This window comes from Acipenser ruthenus, chromosome 22 (genome assembly GCF_902713425.1).
Source record: "Acipenser ruthenus chromosome 22, fAciRut3.2 maternal haplotype, whole genome shotgun sequence".
NCBI classification, from domain to species: Eukaryota; Metazoa; Chordata; class Actinopteri; order Acipenseriformes; family Acipenseridae; genus Acipenser; species Acipenser ruthenus.
The window spans coordinates 17,515,115-17,532,613 of record NC_081210.1 but is presented as its reverse complement, the minus strand read 5'-3'; the positions used below and the strand labels follow the sequence as shown (position 1 = coordinate 17,532,613).

At 40.7% G+C, this 17,499-nt stretch overlaps 1 protein-coding gene across 1 annotated transcript in view; it reads right to left on the bottom strand.

The window, feature by feature from the left end:
• LOC131699416 (A disintegrin and metalloproteinase with thrombospondin motifs 2-like) overlaps window positions 1-16,675 on the bottom strand; it is a 233,400-nt gene extending 216,725 nt beyond the window's left edge. Inside the window, exons 1-2 of the mRNA XM_058996040.1 lie at window positions 16,238-16,675; window positions 10,928-11,292 (exon numbers count right to left, since the gene is read on the bottom strand). Of these exons, the coding sequence (XP_058852023.1) occupies window positions 10,928-11,292; window positions 16,238-16,322 (450 nt within the window). The 5' untranslated portion in view covers window positions 16,323-16,675. The remainder of the gene's footprint in view (window positions 1-10,927; window positions 11,293-16,237) is intronic.
• Window positions 16,676-17,499: the final 824 nt, after the last annotated feature.

Genomic DNA, 17,499 nt, shown 5'->3' with positions numbered 1-17,499 from the left:
TACCATTTTTACACATTGCATTACATAAAAGTACTTTGTAATATAAACGAAATTATTGGATAGGGATGAAAAGGGGTAATGTTGCCTTTTACATCTGCATTTTAGAAACGCACTACTGTTACTGTTTTGTATTTTATTAAAAATATTAGAATTCTGCGTAAACGCGACCTCTGGAGTTGACACCCCACAAAACTTCAAACAACATCTGCATTTATTCATTTGAACTACCCCTGAGTAAAAATTAAGAAAAACAACGAAGATCGTCCCAAAAGTTGTATCTTTGGTCAGAAGTGTTAAGCATCCCGGCAAAATAATGACATAGTGAGTCAAAATAACAAGATAGGTGGGGCTCCCGAGTGGCGCATCCGGTAAAGGCGCTCCACGTGGAGTGCAGGATGTGCCTTATAGCCTGGATGTCGCCGGTTCGAGTCCAGGTTATTCCACAGCCGACCATGGAGGGGAGCTCCCAGGAGGCGGCGCCAAATTGGCCGAGCGTCGCCCCGGGGTGGGAGGGTTTAGGTCGGCCAGGGTGTCCTCAGCTCACCGCGCACCAGCGACCCCTGTAGTCTGGCTGGACGCCTGCGGGCTTGCCTGTAAGCTGCCTGAGAGCTGCGTTGTCCTCCGATGTTGTAGCTCTTGGGTGGCTGCATGGTGAGTCTGCAGTGTGAAAAAAAACAGTCGGCTGACGGCACACGCTTCGGAGGACAGCATGTGTTCGTCTTTGCCGCTCCCGAGTCAGCGAGGGTGGTAGCGGTGAGCTGAGAAAAATAATTGGCCATTCCAAATTGGGAGAAAATAATTAAAAAAAAATTGGCAACTACTAAATTAAAAAAAATAATAATAATTTAAAATTTTAAAAAAAATGAGATAGTAAGACGAAATAACGAGATACTAAGTCAAAATAATGAGATAGTATGTAAACCTTATAATGGAAATTTAAAAAGTATTTTTTTTTTTTTGTTTTTTTGGTGGCGGAAATGGGCTTCCATACATTTGTCACCCCTCACCACTAGAGAAACTGCACATTCCTTGTGTTTCAGGCTAGCACTAACCTCAACAGGCCTGGTTATTATGACATGAAGCTGTTTAACCCTCAGCAAAGCTTCCAATACACTGGAATTGGATTGGACTAAAATGCAGAAACGTAAGCTTGTATTTATTTGGTTACTTGGTTACAGATGGCTCCACTCATTTTTTTTTCATTTTGTGGAATGAACATAAAATACCCACACTGAGAGCGAGGATTAAGCAGAGGAATCTGCTGAAGTATTTTAGTGTGAATCGTCTGAAGAATACATATTTTTGGGGTGCAAGTCTAGGCAGAACAGAATAGCTTCAATAAAACACCAGGTGGGTTGCCTTTTTAGTATTTCATAGATACAGTTTCTGAGTAAATTCCCTAGAAATTAGCTATTGACCTCTCAGCTTGGTCCTGATAAACAATGTATACCCTAAAGTTATTGTTTGCAGTCCATTAACAATTCAAGTACGAATGGTTTAGCTATTAACTAGATGTCACGTTGGGTTTGTCTTTACAAGTCTAACCTGTTGCAATCCTAGTTTTCCAAAGTAAAGACTGCTTTCATGGACAGGTACTAAACAGGGCTTGAGTGCTTCCTTGAATCTTGTTGAGAGGTTCACTGTGTGCATCTTAACAGGGAGTGAAATGCGACGGCCATGTGGAAACATAATTAATGAAGGCTATCAAAAATGTTTAAATTAAACAAAGTTAACTATTAATAACAAGACCCTTTGCAATACTTATGATGGTCTTGCTGGGCAATGTGGTCTGACGTGTATTAACTTGAAATCATTCAAGCTCTCTGCACACCGGATGTGTGGTGAGTGAAGCAAGCAAGGTGATGGAGTCCCACCAGCACAACAATAATGCACTCTTCCTCCAATGCTGGTTCCACTCCAGGCTCCTGACTGGTCAGTTTTAAAGTGACAAGGCAAGCAAAACATGAACCCAATCCATTTCCAGATGAGCTCTCTCACCTCGCTTCCTTCGCACTGCAGCTGATTGGGCTCTTCATATCAATTATTAAATCATTTGTCTCTCACTTGCTTTCATCGCTTGCCATGTGTCTGATGTGAGAAGGGCTTAATGATGGGCAAGTTTATTAAAGGCATAACCATACAGTAAATCAAATCATTCATCAATCAACGCCTAGTAATCACACAACAAACTTAAAGTTCTGCACATTCCTTGGTTCAATTTGATGAGCGAACAAGGTTTTTCAGTGATACCTTTTTAATAGGAACAGCTCAAATATGTTTAGACATATTCAGCATACAGCTCTGGCCAAAAGTTTTGCATCACCCTATAGAATTAACTAATTTTGCTTCATAAAGTCGAATAAAACCTGCTGAATAATGTTATGTTAACATATTGAATTAGATACTGCTTTGTAGTTTTCAATATACTTAACGAAAAACTGACAAAAATTAAAAAATGTGACATCTAACATGAAATACTGTACAGTAATCCACCGCATATGCGCCTGTCATATCCACCCTAACCATTTATCCTCCATGATCAACCTCCATCTCGATCTCCTGCCTGTCACTCAGCAGCGAATGCACGCACACACATGGCGGACAGCTACCCTGTCACAAGCATTAATACCCTGTATCTTTCTAAACAAGGGATTAGGGGAGCTCCCTAATAAAAGCTGAATCTCAAAACAATAGTTGTGTGACTATAGTAATTGTTACAGCTGTGTATAATGGTATTTAAAACAGGATTCATTTATCCACCTTTTTACATATCTGCCCTTACTCTGGTCTCACCGCAGTCGGATACGTGATGGATTACTGTACTGCTATTATGGTTTCCAGTAGACTTCTGCAATATCACTTTGTAGTTTTTTTGATTACATGATGTTCAATAAAAGATCTAAATTATGTTCATATAACTTTTTTTTTTTTTTTTTTAACTTTTGTCTCAATGCTAAAATTCTTGATGCAAAACTTTTGGCCAAAGCTGTACACTTGCTTTCAAGACCACAAAAGTATCTTTGGGTGAGCAGTGAAAATGGAAGGCTCACTACTCTTTGCCTTCCATTTCCACCAAGTATTGACAGACTATAATGCATAAGACAACAGTATAAGCATAGTAAAACCTGTTTCTCTGCTTTGTAGGAATAGAGATGAGATTACAATTACTGCAAGCAGATCCAGATCACGCTTTACTGCAGGTTTTACAGTATTCCACTAGCGCTTACCTGAGCTGCAGTAACTGTTTTGCCAGCCCTGTTACTACGCAGCACTTTGGAAAAGCACATCTTGTGATTGCAGCAGATCTATCTTTACTGTTGGCAGCCCGGTGAAGATATCTGTGGATGGCACTTGTTCTGCTGTTCCTTTGTAAACAGCTGTGCTTGTTGGACTGGCCTTTCACTTCACACACAGAGCTGAACGAGGCAGGTTAAACATAGGAAGCACTCAAAATACACTGATTTCACTGGCTGTGCACAATGCTTGTGGAAATTATTACAACTCTGAATTCCAAAAAGGCAACAAGACATGAAGTAATGTTGGCAGTGCATATCTAAATGCTTCTGCCAAACCAAGCATGCATCTTTGGGCTCTGAAACAATAGTGTTTTCCATGTAGGTATCTGAGCTCATATAGGGGTTGAAGAAGGAGGGATCTAGACAATTTACCACCTAAGCACTAAACTGAATTACAGAGGGGACAAAAGGACAGAGTATGGAAAGAGGATACTGAAGTAATGCTGCAGAGACTGAAGTTCAGATGTTAGACACAGCATATTATTTTCATCATCCTTGAGAGTGTAAGGTACTGCCGACCCAATCATTGTCACTTCGAGGGCTGTGAATACAGTAGTTTAGAGTTTAAACGTGTAAACATTTTCCAAGTGTTAACTGTTTAGAAATGTTCTTAAACGTTTAGCTATTGTCGGAAAATATGCATGTCAAATACAGAGCAGTCTTTTCCGTGTTCATTTTCATGCTGCAGAGCATCATGAAAAAGTAACTGCAGTCTAATGGAGGGCTTCTAAGTATACTGCAGTTTAAACATTTTGGAAATGAAACGGAATGCAGCATCCCTATGTATAACCCCCCACTGCTGCAAGTATGAGCTGGAAGAGGGGTGGAGGCTTGTGGCTTTATAACTGAAACTACCTTTGGGCAAGGCAAACACTTATCAACACGATCCGCTTCTTTCTGAAGATGCAGGGTGAACAAAGAGCTAAGCTGTGGGCGCAGGAATTATATTTCAGTGTACAAAACACATAGATTCACAGCCTTAAATGTGGGATACTGCAGCTTGAAATAAAGCTTATTAAATATATAAATACATAAACTCCATCGTATCCCCTGGTGGGGGTAGAGTGCAGGTTGGAATTAGACTCATTACCATCCTTCTTTCAAAACACCCATTAGCCCATTACAGATTCTCTCTATACAAGCAGTCCTAACCCAAAAAGGTGTATATCTATATCTGTCAAACTCTGTCAACCTCTGCGAGACATTAACCCAAGGTTAGGTGAAAGACTCTCCCTTGGGATAAGCGGTAAAAGGACAGGTTTGTGAAGTCAACCCCCCAGGCAACTTTAACAAGAATCCAGGCAAACACCTTTAGATCCAGTCCCCCCCAACAGATACTGCATGTTCTCAGACACCTTTCATTTCTTATAGTAACACAAAATGTTCATCACAAAGGACAGCACACACTCACTCCTTTTCCAAGCATAACTAAAAACTAAAAGCTGGAAAAGAAACATTAATTGGGAAACAGAAGTATATTACTAAATTTTTCATATATTTTTTTTCAGTAAATGTCATCATACATGGATTTCAGTTTTCACATTTCTCTGACCTGTTGAAAAATGTCATAGTTCAGAGGTCAATCAGAACTAGCAACTGAGAAATTCAATTATTTCAGTACATTTCTAATACATTTAACATGGTATTTGACACATGGGTCACTTGGGTGGTCTGTATTAAAGTAAAAAATGTTGGTTTTGAAGGCCTTTCTTTACCCCACTGAATTAACTACAAAGAAACGATGCCGTACTGTAGTTTGCAGTAAGTTCAACTTTGTTCTTGCGTGTATTTCAGGCAAAAGAATACATAAAGCGCACATGTGGCAAAGCACCCCGCCCCTGTGTGCATTTGTGTTATGTGTTGTATGTTGGTTGCGTGTGTAAATGTTGGTGTATAGATTGGTACACGGGATATAAACGGGTCTGTGTTTCACGTGTATTTAAAGTGTAGATTTGTATTTAGGCACGAGGAGAGCACAAATCACTTCACGTGCTGGTTAAATGTAATATGTGAGCACGGGGTTGCACAGAATTAATTCACGTGCTGGGATTCAAGTGAATAATTAATTGGTAATTGAATCCCAGCACAATAGTATATATAGACGCACATTTCGTTCAGTCAGGGTTGGGTGTTCGGAAGAGGAGAACGGGTGAGAGAGAGAGGAGAGTTAAAATAAGTAAATCAGTAAAAACGTAAAGATAAGTTTGTTTGTACTCACCGTGTCTGTCTGTCTGTCCGTGCACCGTTTGTTTAGTGTTAGTCCGTTTTGTTTGTCTCTTTTATTTTGGCGTGTAGTGCCGTGTCCTGTTTTGTGTACCGTTTAAAACCTTTTTATTTGTTAATAAACGCTGAGTGCAGCCAGTGCACTCGGCTCATCATCACAACCACCATCTCTGTGTATTCCTTTTCTGGTCTGACGCCACCCACTCTGGCCGTCTTTGTGACAGCACATCACTTTTTTTTGTTTTAAACCCTGCCATTGTCATTTTTTTGTAACAAGCATTTTCATAAAGTAATAGTATTACTGACATCTACTTCTGCCATTTTTGGGCTGAACAAGCAAGTAAAAACTGTCAAATTAACTTAAATTAACACTTCAATACAATTAATGTGTTGAAAGGAAGCACGCCAATTTGGTTCTCGTCCAGTCCAGACAACACAAAATTGATTTTTGCCTTTGAATACCTGTGGTGCAATGTTCATTCAGCGGGGTCGAATTTGTAATATTGTGTTTAAATAAAATACTTTTGTATTCACTGTGAACAGTAATCTGCCTGTATCGCAGCGATGGGCCCTGACTTTGTTTAACTAACATGTATTGTGTCTATTGTTAGTATACATTATGGTCCTATATTTAATGTATGTGAAACTTGAGAAAAATACTGCAGTATAAAAAAGTATGAAAATATTTTTGGTGTATTAAACATCCTTGGTTCGTTACTTCCTTGACATGTATTGTTAAAACATTTGAGCTCGGCATTTTTCACAGCAAGATTTTCTCTGCTAAACACTATCAAAACACACTTCCAATTAGTTCCCAACAAGGGCTTTTTGCATCATCTATGTGATTATTAGACTCATCTTCAGCACTTGTGCAAGCTTCCCTGTAGTGAAAAGGAGTAGTTCATTTCTTTTGATCCCACTGGGATTGTACTTTATTAAAACTGTTATTATTGCACAAGGGGAGCCTGCGCTTTCACCACATAATGTGACCTGTTCTATATATTTTGTTAGGTGTAATAAATAGTTCAGTTTATTAGCTGTCTAAAGTGGACCTCTACCCATTCTGTTTGCACTACAGTAAATCTGTTAACCTGTTTTCTTTTCACACTTCAGGGTCCGAATTGTTTTCTAGTGTTTCTAGTTTCTAGTGGATGTAATGAATGAGTGTGACAGCGACATCTGTGCAACCTTACGAGGGGACTGGCGCATTGCTGCATTCCCAAACACACCCAGAGCAGAGCTCAGTGCAGCCGGAGAAACTACTAGTGTCAAGTTCATCAACATTTAAACAAAGATCTGTACACAGGAATTGGCACATACTTCACTGTGATTGGTTGATTTGTGATAGGTGATATATGATTATTGTAACCTTTATGTGTAGTTCAGGGGGCAATACCTAGGACTCTTCCCCCCCTATTCCATCCTGCCAAAATATCTGTCAATCTCCCGGTTTATCTCCTTATTTTTCAATATCAGCATAATCCCAGCTGTCCAGGGTTTGAATGTACCGCAATTTTCCAGGGTGGGTTTCATCTAAATCAGCCTCTGGACGGTGTCCTCTCCGAACTGCTTTCCTCTACAATACTGACCGACTGTCAAAACTGGCCCACCAACAATCTCGGGAAAGCATTTGAAATCTGGCATTCAAATCCCAGCAGGAAGCGATTGGACTTCTTTTTCTTCTCTGCCACTCCATCGCCGCCATTGTTATTTGTCTGATTACATAGATTGACTTCAAGTGTAAAGGGCCTTATCCATAGAGTCATATGTATTATAGTAATAGGTATGGCAAAGATGTAGTCCAGGGGTTTGCTGCAGGACTACATCCCCCAGAATGCAATGGGGTTGGAGTACAGCCAGGAGTGGAATCACCTGGCTCTACTTCAATGAGGGACACCTGCCTGTGATCTCAGTCTCGAAAACCATCATAAGCTGCAGTTGTACTCAGACATGACTTGCACATGCCACTTGGAATCGCGGAAGCAATGGGGTACCAGGAAAATAATACATGAAGTGTAATGAAGGGAAATATATTATTATTTCTACATTGTGTCTAGTTGTGTAATTCAGTATGAGTGAGACGGTACAATAACACTGTATTCAGCTAATTTGTCACAGTTTCAGAAACAACGTGTGTAATAAAGGTACATCCCATTCCCTTGGCTGCACAAATTTAGTCTGTTTTTCCGGTTTTAAACTTTCATTTTAGTTTTACTGAAAACCGTCTGGACGTCAAAAACAGCTGAAAGAGTAAAAATACAAACTAATCATAGCCGACTTGCTTCCCTAGTGATATCGTGAATGGGTGAGTGGGCATTAATGTCTGTAATGCAAATGGACTCAGAAACAATGTACTGTTTGATATTATTTATTAAAAAACTACACAATCTAGGGGCTCCCGAGTGGCGCATCTGGTAAAGGCACTCCATGTGGAGTGCAGGATGCGTCCTATAGCCTGGAGGTCGCCGGTTCGAGTCCAGGCTATTCCACTGCTGACCGTGGACGGAAGCTCCCAGGGGGCGGCACACAATGGGCCGAGCGTTTGCCCTGGGGGAGAGAGGGCTTAGGTCGGCCAGTGTCCTCGGCTCACCACGCACCAGCGACCCCTGTAGTCTGGCTGGGCTCCTGCGGGCTTGCCTGTAAGCTGCCCAGAGCTGCGTTGTCCTCCGACGCTGTAGCTCTGGGTTGACTGCATGGCGGGCCTGCATAATGAAAAAAAGCGGTGGGCTGACTGCACATGCTTCGGAGGACAGTGTGTGTTCATCTTCGCTTTACCCAAGTCAGTGCAGGGATGGTAGCAGTGAGCTGAGTCTAAAAATACAATATGACATTTCAAATTGGGAGAAAAAACGGGGTAAAATCAATTGGTGACTACTAAATAATTTTTTTTTTTTAAAAACTACACAATCTGGGGGCTCCCGAATGGCGCATCCAGTAAAGGCGCTCCTCGCAGGATGTGCCCTATAGCCTGGAGATCGCTGGTTCGAATCCAGGCTATGTCACAGCTGACCGTGACCGAGAGTTCCTAGGGGGCGGCGCACAATTGGCTGAGCGCTGCCCGGGTAGGGAGGGCTTAGGTCGGCAGGGGAATCCACGGCTCACCGCGCATCAGCGACCCCTGTGGCCGATAGGGCGCCTGTGGCTCTGCAGCGGAGCCGCCAGATCTGTGTTGTCCTCCGGCACTATAGGTCTGGTAGCATTGCTGTGGATCTGCAGTGCGAAAAATGACGGCTTGGAAGGAGCACGTTTCGGAGGACGCGTGTTCCAGCCTCCGTTTCCTGAGTCAGCGGGGGGGTTGCGAGCGGTGAGCCGGGGATACAGATAATAATTGGGCATGCTAAATTGGGGGTGAAAACCGGGGTAAAAATAATTGGCGACGACTAAATTTATAAAAAAAAAAAAAAAAAAAAAAAAAAAACTACACAATCTAACTGTATTTATTATTTATTTCTTAGCAGACGCCCTTATCCAGGGCGACTTACAATTGTAAGCAAATACATTAAGTGTTACAATATTTGTTAAACTTCCCTTTTAGAATAATTCCCCCTAAAACAAGCAATAAGCAAAAAGCTACACAAGAATGCAATTTACTCAGGGCATCATTCATTTGTACAACACTTACTATAGGAAGCAGCCAAAGGGAGTAATCTGCTTATAGATAGAGAGATTTGGCAAGCTTCCCATCTTTGATCTGGTGGGTGTATTTTTCCAACACATATGAAAGGTTACAGTTGTTTCATATAAATAATAAATAGCTTTGTAACATATGTGCTCTTGTGTCAACCTTTACCAACATTAACATTCCTTAACTTAACTAAGATCCCTCATACAATACTTTACTGTGATCTCAAATCCAACAGAAACAACTCAAAGCAAAACCGCTCTTAAAAATAGAACAACCACAAAACCTGCTGGATGGGCAAATACTTCAAAAGAATGATGTCATGTAACAAAATCATCTTTTAATTGACAGTGATAGACCCTCCAAGTATTGGGTAGATGGGAAATTGAGAAGGACTAGGGGTGGGGCATCGGCCTTGCTTTCCCAATATTCATGCACTGATAATCGACCCCTTTAATTGTTTATGGGTAAAAATGTTGACCCTTTACTGCTCTGTGTATATTCCCATACCTATTTAATGCCTATTTTCTCAATGTCACATATATTGGACACTGGGCAGCAAAGACAACTGCAATGGCGGTACCCCAAAATGTTACATTTCACCCTCAGACTTTTGCCTCCTATTAACTGAGAGAAACCAAAGAAATCGGTTATCCAGTAAGATCAGTGGTATGTCATTCAGTAAAGCTCAAAAAGTGGACAGATAGTCTGTTACCCTGTATTGGGCAGCAGTGTGGAGTAGTGGTTAGGGCTCTGGGCTCTTGACCGGAGGGTTGTGGGTTCAATCCCTAGTGGGGACACTGCTGCTATACCCTTGAGCAAAGTACTTTACCTAGATTGCTCCAGTAAAAACCCAACTGTATAAATGGGTAATTGTATGTAAAAATAATGTGATATCTTGTAACAATTGTAAGTCGCCCTGGATAAGGGCGTCAGCTAAGAAATAAATAATAATAATAATAATAAAATACATCAACCCTGACAGAGCTACTGTAGTTTATCAGATCACAGGAACCTATTGATGGAATTACAGCCTTGTTATGTACAGAAGGGTCTACACATTATTATTTACATTACCACAAGGCTTCAGAAAGCAAAATCTGTTTTAAAACACCAAAGTTCAAAATGGTTTACACTACAAGATGTCAATAAACAGAGCCATCTAAGCCCACGGCAGCCAGTTACGTTCAATCACAAAGGTCCTGCAAAACACACCATCAGCTAATTACTTGCTTATAAATAATCAACATCAACAAGAATGTGCCATGGCACAAAAGTGAAAACAGTTGAGAGTGTTTAAAAGGATGTTTTGGACAATTATACTGTGTGTGCACCGTAGAAAGTTTTAAAACGCTAGGTTTCCACTTCGGGACCATTTACTGGCAATTATTAGTTTTTTTTTTCTCAACTTTGGAACATCTCTGAAGGTACAACATTATGGAGCAGTGTTGGTGTGCTGGTATTCGACTCTCCCAATGCCCTCTGTGCTGGACAGTGTCCCCTTCACAGGGAGTATTATTGGTGTCACCCAGCTTAAATACGTTGCTTTTCTTGGCATATTATGTATTTGCCCTAAAAAAACCAGCACAAAAACTGATACACAACAGAAAGCACTATCTTCATAGCAGCAAACTCTAATTTATAGATAAACCAATGAGACGCCCTCTGTTGTTCTGCAGGGATTCACCTGACTCTTGCTGAAGGACAATGTAATATCATTTTCTAAACACTCACTGAGAAGCTAAAACACTTGAGGCAGATTATCAGATCTCAATAGGTGACTTACCAGGCCATCGCAGTTGCTAATAGCAACCGAAGCTCCTTGCACATCTGTGATATCTCCAACATAGAAGCAATCCCCAAGTAACGGTTCCGTGCGAGTGACGTTCGTATCCTCCTGCCATTCTATCTTGGCTCCAGGTGCCACCAGCCTGGAGTTCAGCCTCAGTCTCAAGTGAAACTCCTTCCCAAACACGGTGACGTTGAAAAACAGCCTGTCGCTGCGCGGCTCGTGGGAGGAGCCCTCGGTGTCCCTGCGCGAGCGTCTCCGTCCGTGTGCTGCAGACACCGCGTGCGACAGGAACCGTCCCTTGGAGTCAGTGCTGATTGGAGTCACCAGTCCATATTCCCCAAGTGTGCCCTGCAGTGACTCTGTAATAAAGGGAAACTGTTTAAAAAAACAAACAAACATATTCCTACAATTACAGGACGTCGAAGCCTAAAGACCCTCTCAGCTTACCATGAAACTGAAGTAAACAGCTACGTTCAGCAGGGTCTCAAGTAAAAACCTGCTGGTAGCAACACAATAACACCTGAAGCGTGATAACACGTTACAGAGATATTGTACAAGCCAACATGGTTTTTAATTTAAAAAGCAAAAGCATGCATAGTATAACCTTAGGAAAAGCATGGGTAAAAAACTAAATGACTGTGGTAAACTTGTATGAGGGGACTATTGAAATCCAGTAGGAGTCTAGGTTGAGCTAATTGTTGTTGTTGCCTTACCTTTAGATTTGCAGTGCTTTTGCCTTGTAATTTATGCAGTTAACCATGCTTTTCCACAGAGTTTTTAACATACTGCTGCTTGATTTACCACACTTTCAATATGATTTACTGCACTGTGCAATACTTTTAGCTTTGAGAGCCATCTCAGCTTTCTGTGTTGGACACACCTGAGTTTAATCAGGCACATGATGAATGTGCAGCTAACTTTTAATTAAAGCCCAGCATACACAAGGAAACATGTTCTATAGATATTTAGGATCAATTTCAGGAAACATTTTTAACACTTGAACACAAATGAAAATAATTGAATAGACATATGACCCTATTCATAAAGCAATAACATGCCTGTAAATGCGTAGGTCCCTCTGAATATGCCGGCACAGCACTGGTCCCTCTGAATATGCAGGCACAGTACTGGTTTATGAATAATGGCCATTGCCCTGAGCAGAATTCATATTAAAACTATAACTATATAACATCAAGCTTATGTGTGTTTCAAATTATTGCCTACCAGTTGTGTATCATTAACAGTGTTTTCCTTTTATAAACAAGTGTCAGCACCAGCACTGGAACAGAGCTTATTAAAATTAGGCCTTTTCTGTATTGTGGCAAGCGATACGATATGATAAAGCGCTGGACTGTATTATCTTAATGGACTGCCAAAACTTCTACACAATAATTCCCAATTAGACAGACGTGCAAGACAGGAAGTATGGCAACACTGGAATGTTTTCTTCATATCTAATATTCATAGAGCATCCCAAGAGCCAGACCACCACATTTACATATAGAGTGTATCTCTAAGTGACCACAACATTTAATTGTACAAAAACAGCCAAGTTAGAACAACAATGTACTGCATATAGACCTGATAACAAAAATTGTCAAGACACCGCAAAGTGTTCGCCTAATAAAGATGTGATACAAAACAGACATGTCAGTAACACTCATCCCTGCTAGGGCTGTGAACAGGACGAGTAAGTTGATTACCATGACGCACATCAGCAATGTAAGTGGGACATGCAGATGGAAAACGCACTTTCGACCATCTCCACAATATCCACTGCAGAGGAGAAAAGGGCCAAGTGAAAGGATCTGCCTTTCAAAGATACTTTGGACAAACTAGCCTCCCTACTCTCCTTTTGTTCATAAACCCAAACTTAGCAGCTTAGTTAAAACAAGTGAAATGAGAAATGAGGTATATATATATATATATATATATATATATATATATATATATATATATATATATATATATATATATATAAGAATCAACCAATAGAAGAACTGCATTTTCTCTGCGGCAGCCCAATCATAAATGAGCAGAGGTGGGACATAAATATGCTAGGGTAAGTGGTGTAAGAATAGCTGAATTTCGTGCGATATTGCTTATTATAGAGACCGTTATTGAGAATTATATTGAGAACTTCAAAGTAATATTTCAAACTACTTTTTACAATAAAAAAAAAATGTCAGACAACGGAGACATCGTAGTCTATTTGAGTTACGAATCAATTTTTAAGAAGAACTTTCTCAAGGAGCATGGTTACCTTGGTCGCAGCAACATTAGTGCTGACTCCCATCTGGTTGCTGCTCGCTGGTGGGAGAGCCGTCCCCCTCTACGCAAGTAGTTTCCATTACGGCAAATTATGCATCTATTCGTTTCTCTTGATCTAGTTAGCATGCATTTTGATTAACGAGTTCCCCTTATCTAGTCCTTGAAATACTATCTCCTGCGCTCCAGATACTATCCTGTACTCACCAGATACTGTCCTGCGCTCCAGATACTATCTCCTGCATTCCATACAAGAGCGCTGGAGATAGTATCTGGAGCCCAGGAGATAGTATCTGGAGCGCAGGAGATAGTATCTGAAGCGCAGGAGATAGTATCTGGAGCGCAGGAGATAGTATCTGGAGCGCAGGAGATAGTATCTGGAGCGCAGGAGATAGTATCTGGAGCGCAGGAGATAGTATCTGGAGCCCAGGAGATAGTATCTGGAGCCCAGGAGATAGTATCTGGAGCCCAGGAGATAGTATCTGGAGCCCAGGAGATAGTATCTGGAGCCCAGGAGATAGTATCTGGAGCCCAGGAGATAGTATCGGAGCCCAGGAGGCAGCATCTGGTGAGCATGAGATGGCTTTTTTTTTTTTTCACGATGTCCCTTTAGAGGTCCCGTAAAATCTCAGGCAGGAAAGGCCGATATGAAACTGTACAGGTTTTGATGCATTATTTTTGAGAAAGGGCCACTATGTCAGGAATATTAAACTGCGGGTCTCTGGGTTCATAAGGTCCCAATGAATGATCTTGAGGGTCTAAGGGAGCTGTTAAAGAGTTTTAATTATATGTTGGAAAACTCTTACAGTGTAGAACTCTTTGATATTTATTAGGGTTCTATTGATGGTAGGGAAGTGTGGCAGGGCGAAAGCCCTTAATGTAAATAGTGTGTGTGGGGGAATGTAAGGTTGGCAGGGATGGGGCCACATGTATAAATTGGGGAGAAGTGCTTTGTCTGGTGGAGGTGTTTGGGAGCGAGTTTGTGTTGGAATGTTGACACATGGTGAAGGTGAAGGTGAGGGTGAATGCCCAGGCGACACGTAGGTATTATTTTGTTTAACTCTTTTATTTTGGCCCTAGTACCCTGGTTGTTTTGTGTATTTGTGTTCATTAACGTGTGTACCAGTGTTTAAACTGCAGCTTTTCCTGACCAAGTTGTTTCTGACGCTATCCTGCTACAGGAAGCAAAGAAGAAAACATGGATCACATTAATGCCTACTCATGTTAATTCCTCAGCTTGCATTGACAGCTTCTTCTCATCATTACGTGACATGTGGAACCAAAAACCTGAAACTCCAGGTTTGTAGTAACCTTTGACCATGGATGGCTAATGGTGTATTAAAACAGCTGGTGGACATCATCCCAATGAACTCCAATCAGAACCAAGCCCCATCATAATTAAGATATGAACTGTGGACTGAGAGATTCCTTGTTAAATATCTATACGGGTGTGTCTGACTGAAAAAAAAAATACAAATAAAAAATAAAACCTTGATTAGTGAGGGTATAACAAAGCTTTCAATCTTAAAGGACGAGTGTGAAGATTAGTAAGGTCCTGTGATAGGACAAAGTCAAAAGGGCTACATCAGGAATGATTGCACATAGAGAACGGATACAAAGTTTCTGGACCGAACTTACTGGAATGGATCAAACACATAGAATTACACTAATACTTCACCACCCTCTGTAATGGTTTTACAGCAAATCTATAAAGTAACTTCTTGAACTGGCATTACATCTTCAAGCTCACATAAGAGTATGAGCTGCCTGGCAGCACTGAAGCAGCGGGCTGGTGCCAGGGATGCTTGCATTGAGTTAGTATTAGAGTGACAGCGCATTGTTACAGCATTCTACCCATCTCCAAGCAAGCTTTACACACAACCTTGACACTGCAGGCACTGCTCTAACAGAAAAGCTTTACAGACTAAACAGACTGACAGAATCATCCAGTAAATTAAATGTTTACAGACTTATACATATATTTGACATATTTAAAAGGTTTTAACATTATAGTGACATGCAATACTATGTGCTATACCAACAAACAAAAAAAGGGTTTTGGAGAAGAAAAAAAGTCGCAAATCCTCATTATGTTATAACATCATACCCATGCAATTAGACTGAATAGTTTAATGGTTTTCTAGATGGGAAAACTGAACTACAACTGCTGAAACAAAACAAAAACATATTTTTAAATTTACACTCAGAGCTTGAGCTTTGAAACCTTTTATACAAAAATACTGAACCTGTATGTGGTCATTACACTACCTTTGGGAATGTAGACAAACTGGACTGTCAACGATCTCAGTGTTCTGATAAAGTGCCAAAAGTCAATGGAATATTCTGGAAAAAGGACACCAAAAGCCCCAAAAATCCAGTAGCATCTTTTCAAAAACGTATAACCTCAAAAAAGCTTTGACAAACAACTCAATTTAGGATATCCACAAACTTTTTGTGTGTTTTTAAACAGCTATTTTTAATGTAATAAACATGTATTTGTTTCCTGCTAGTTTTGATAACATACAACATTTCAAAGCCAGTATCCCCATGGTTTTCAAGTGTATCCTTGAAAAAAGTTTTACCCTAATTCCTGATCAATAGTTGGGACTGTGTAGCCTGCTGTGAAATGTCAATAATTTGTCAATGTTAGATGAACATATCAATAACACTAGCAGGATACCCATCCATTGCACATGCTTACTGACTTATATATTCACCTTACGAAATACCATCTCACAAAACAGAATGTCTAGTCTCTTAAACAATTATCAGGTAGTAGTGGAATAGTCTTTCTGGAAGAATTAGAAACATGCACTTACGAACATCATAAGGCTGCTGACTTGGCACTACTCAGTGTGACAGCTAAAAAAAAAAAAGTGCTCATAACAAAAAAATAAAGAAACTAAAACTACAATGGTACATATGAAAAAAAGTTAAACGAATAAAAAAACAGTGGGGAAATTATGACAAGGAAAAATACAATTACATACAATAGAAGTATAATATACTTCGTGAAACTGTGAATGACACACATACCTATATTATTTGCAATATAAAGGCCGTCCGTGTGCAGAAAGAATGGTAAAAGCATTAAGAAAGCAAGTCCATGTCCGAGATCCATTGCAGCGCCACACTGCACACCAATGTGAGACGGAGTTTGGGATCCAGTGTTAAAGTTCCAACGCGTTCAACGAGCCGCCACACCGACAAAGCAGGCTGCAACTAAGCGCACCGGGAGGGCTGCTCCCTAATCTATTCCTCCGGTTACAGCACAGACAGCACACTCACTCACACAGCAAATCCGAGCAGCGGAGAGGATGGGAGAATACTACTACTGAAAACACAGGGCGTGCTGAGAGTGAAGTCACACTGATTGACAGAGCCGCTCTCTCACAGGCAGGGAAGCAGGCAGTGGTTTGTGCAGGCAATGTGGTCGCTTGGCTTGTATGTTGTGTCGGGGACGGGGTCGTTCTGTCAGTAATGTTATTACACCAGCGCTGTCTGTGCGTTTGAAAGAATTCCAGGCGGCTGTAAGAACTGAGCGGAGTGAGAGTTTTTGTGCTGCGCTGAAATTACCGTAAACACGGACGAGCTTCGAACAAGCAAGGGCTCCCTCTATAGCCCTTGTTTGTTCGATATATTTCGTCGTCGTCCCCGTCACTCAACTAGGATCACCACCAAACACTTATCTGAGAACTCATAAAATTGAAATAATATGTGATATGGTTTAATTCCTTTTTGGTATATATCTGTCTCCAACTCGTTACAATGTCAAATTTTGGACTTTTTTTTTTACTGCACAGTTCCAGTAACGTTATATTTTCCACCAAAAAGTTAATGGTTGAATTTCTAGTTATTGTATTAGTCAATGTATTTGCGTAAGTGGTCGTTGTCAAAGCTATTGCTATCCGTCTGAAACGTGTAAAGGTAGGTCTGACAGCATTGTCTGGTATCACCAGGCTTGGGCAAAATACTTAGGTAAATACAAAATACTCGAGAAAAAAAATCTAAATCACAAATGCAAACTACTTTGGAAACACTGTATTTTCAATACAAAATACAATTGTATTTGGAAACTACAATTTAAAATGACAAAATACCTTTAATAAAACAAACCCTGATTTTCATAGGTTAGGTGCCCAGATATCCCGTTTTGGACGGGACAGTCCCACTTTTGGAACACCGGTCCCAGTGTCCCCAGAACCTTTTTTGGCACGCTCATTTGGTCCACAGAGCATCTTTGCGCAGGTAACAGACTAATGTATTTTCATGCAGGTTGCTGTTTAGGCCTACTTACT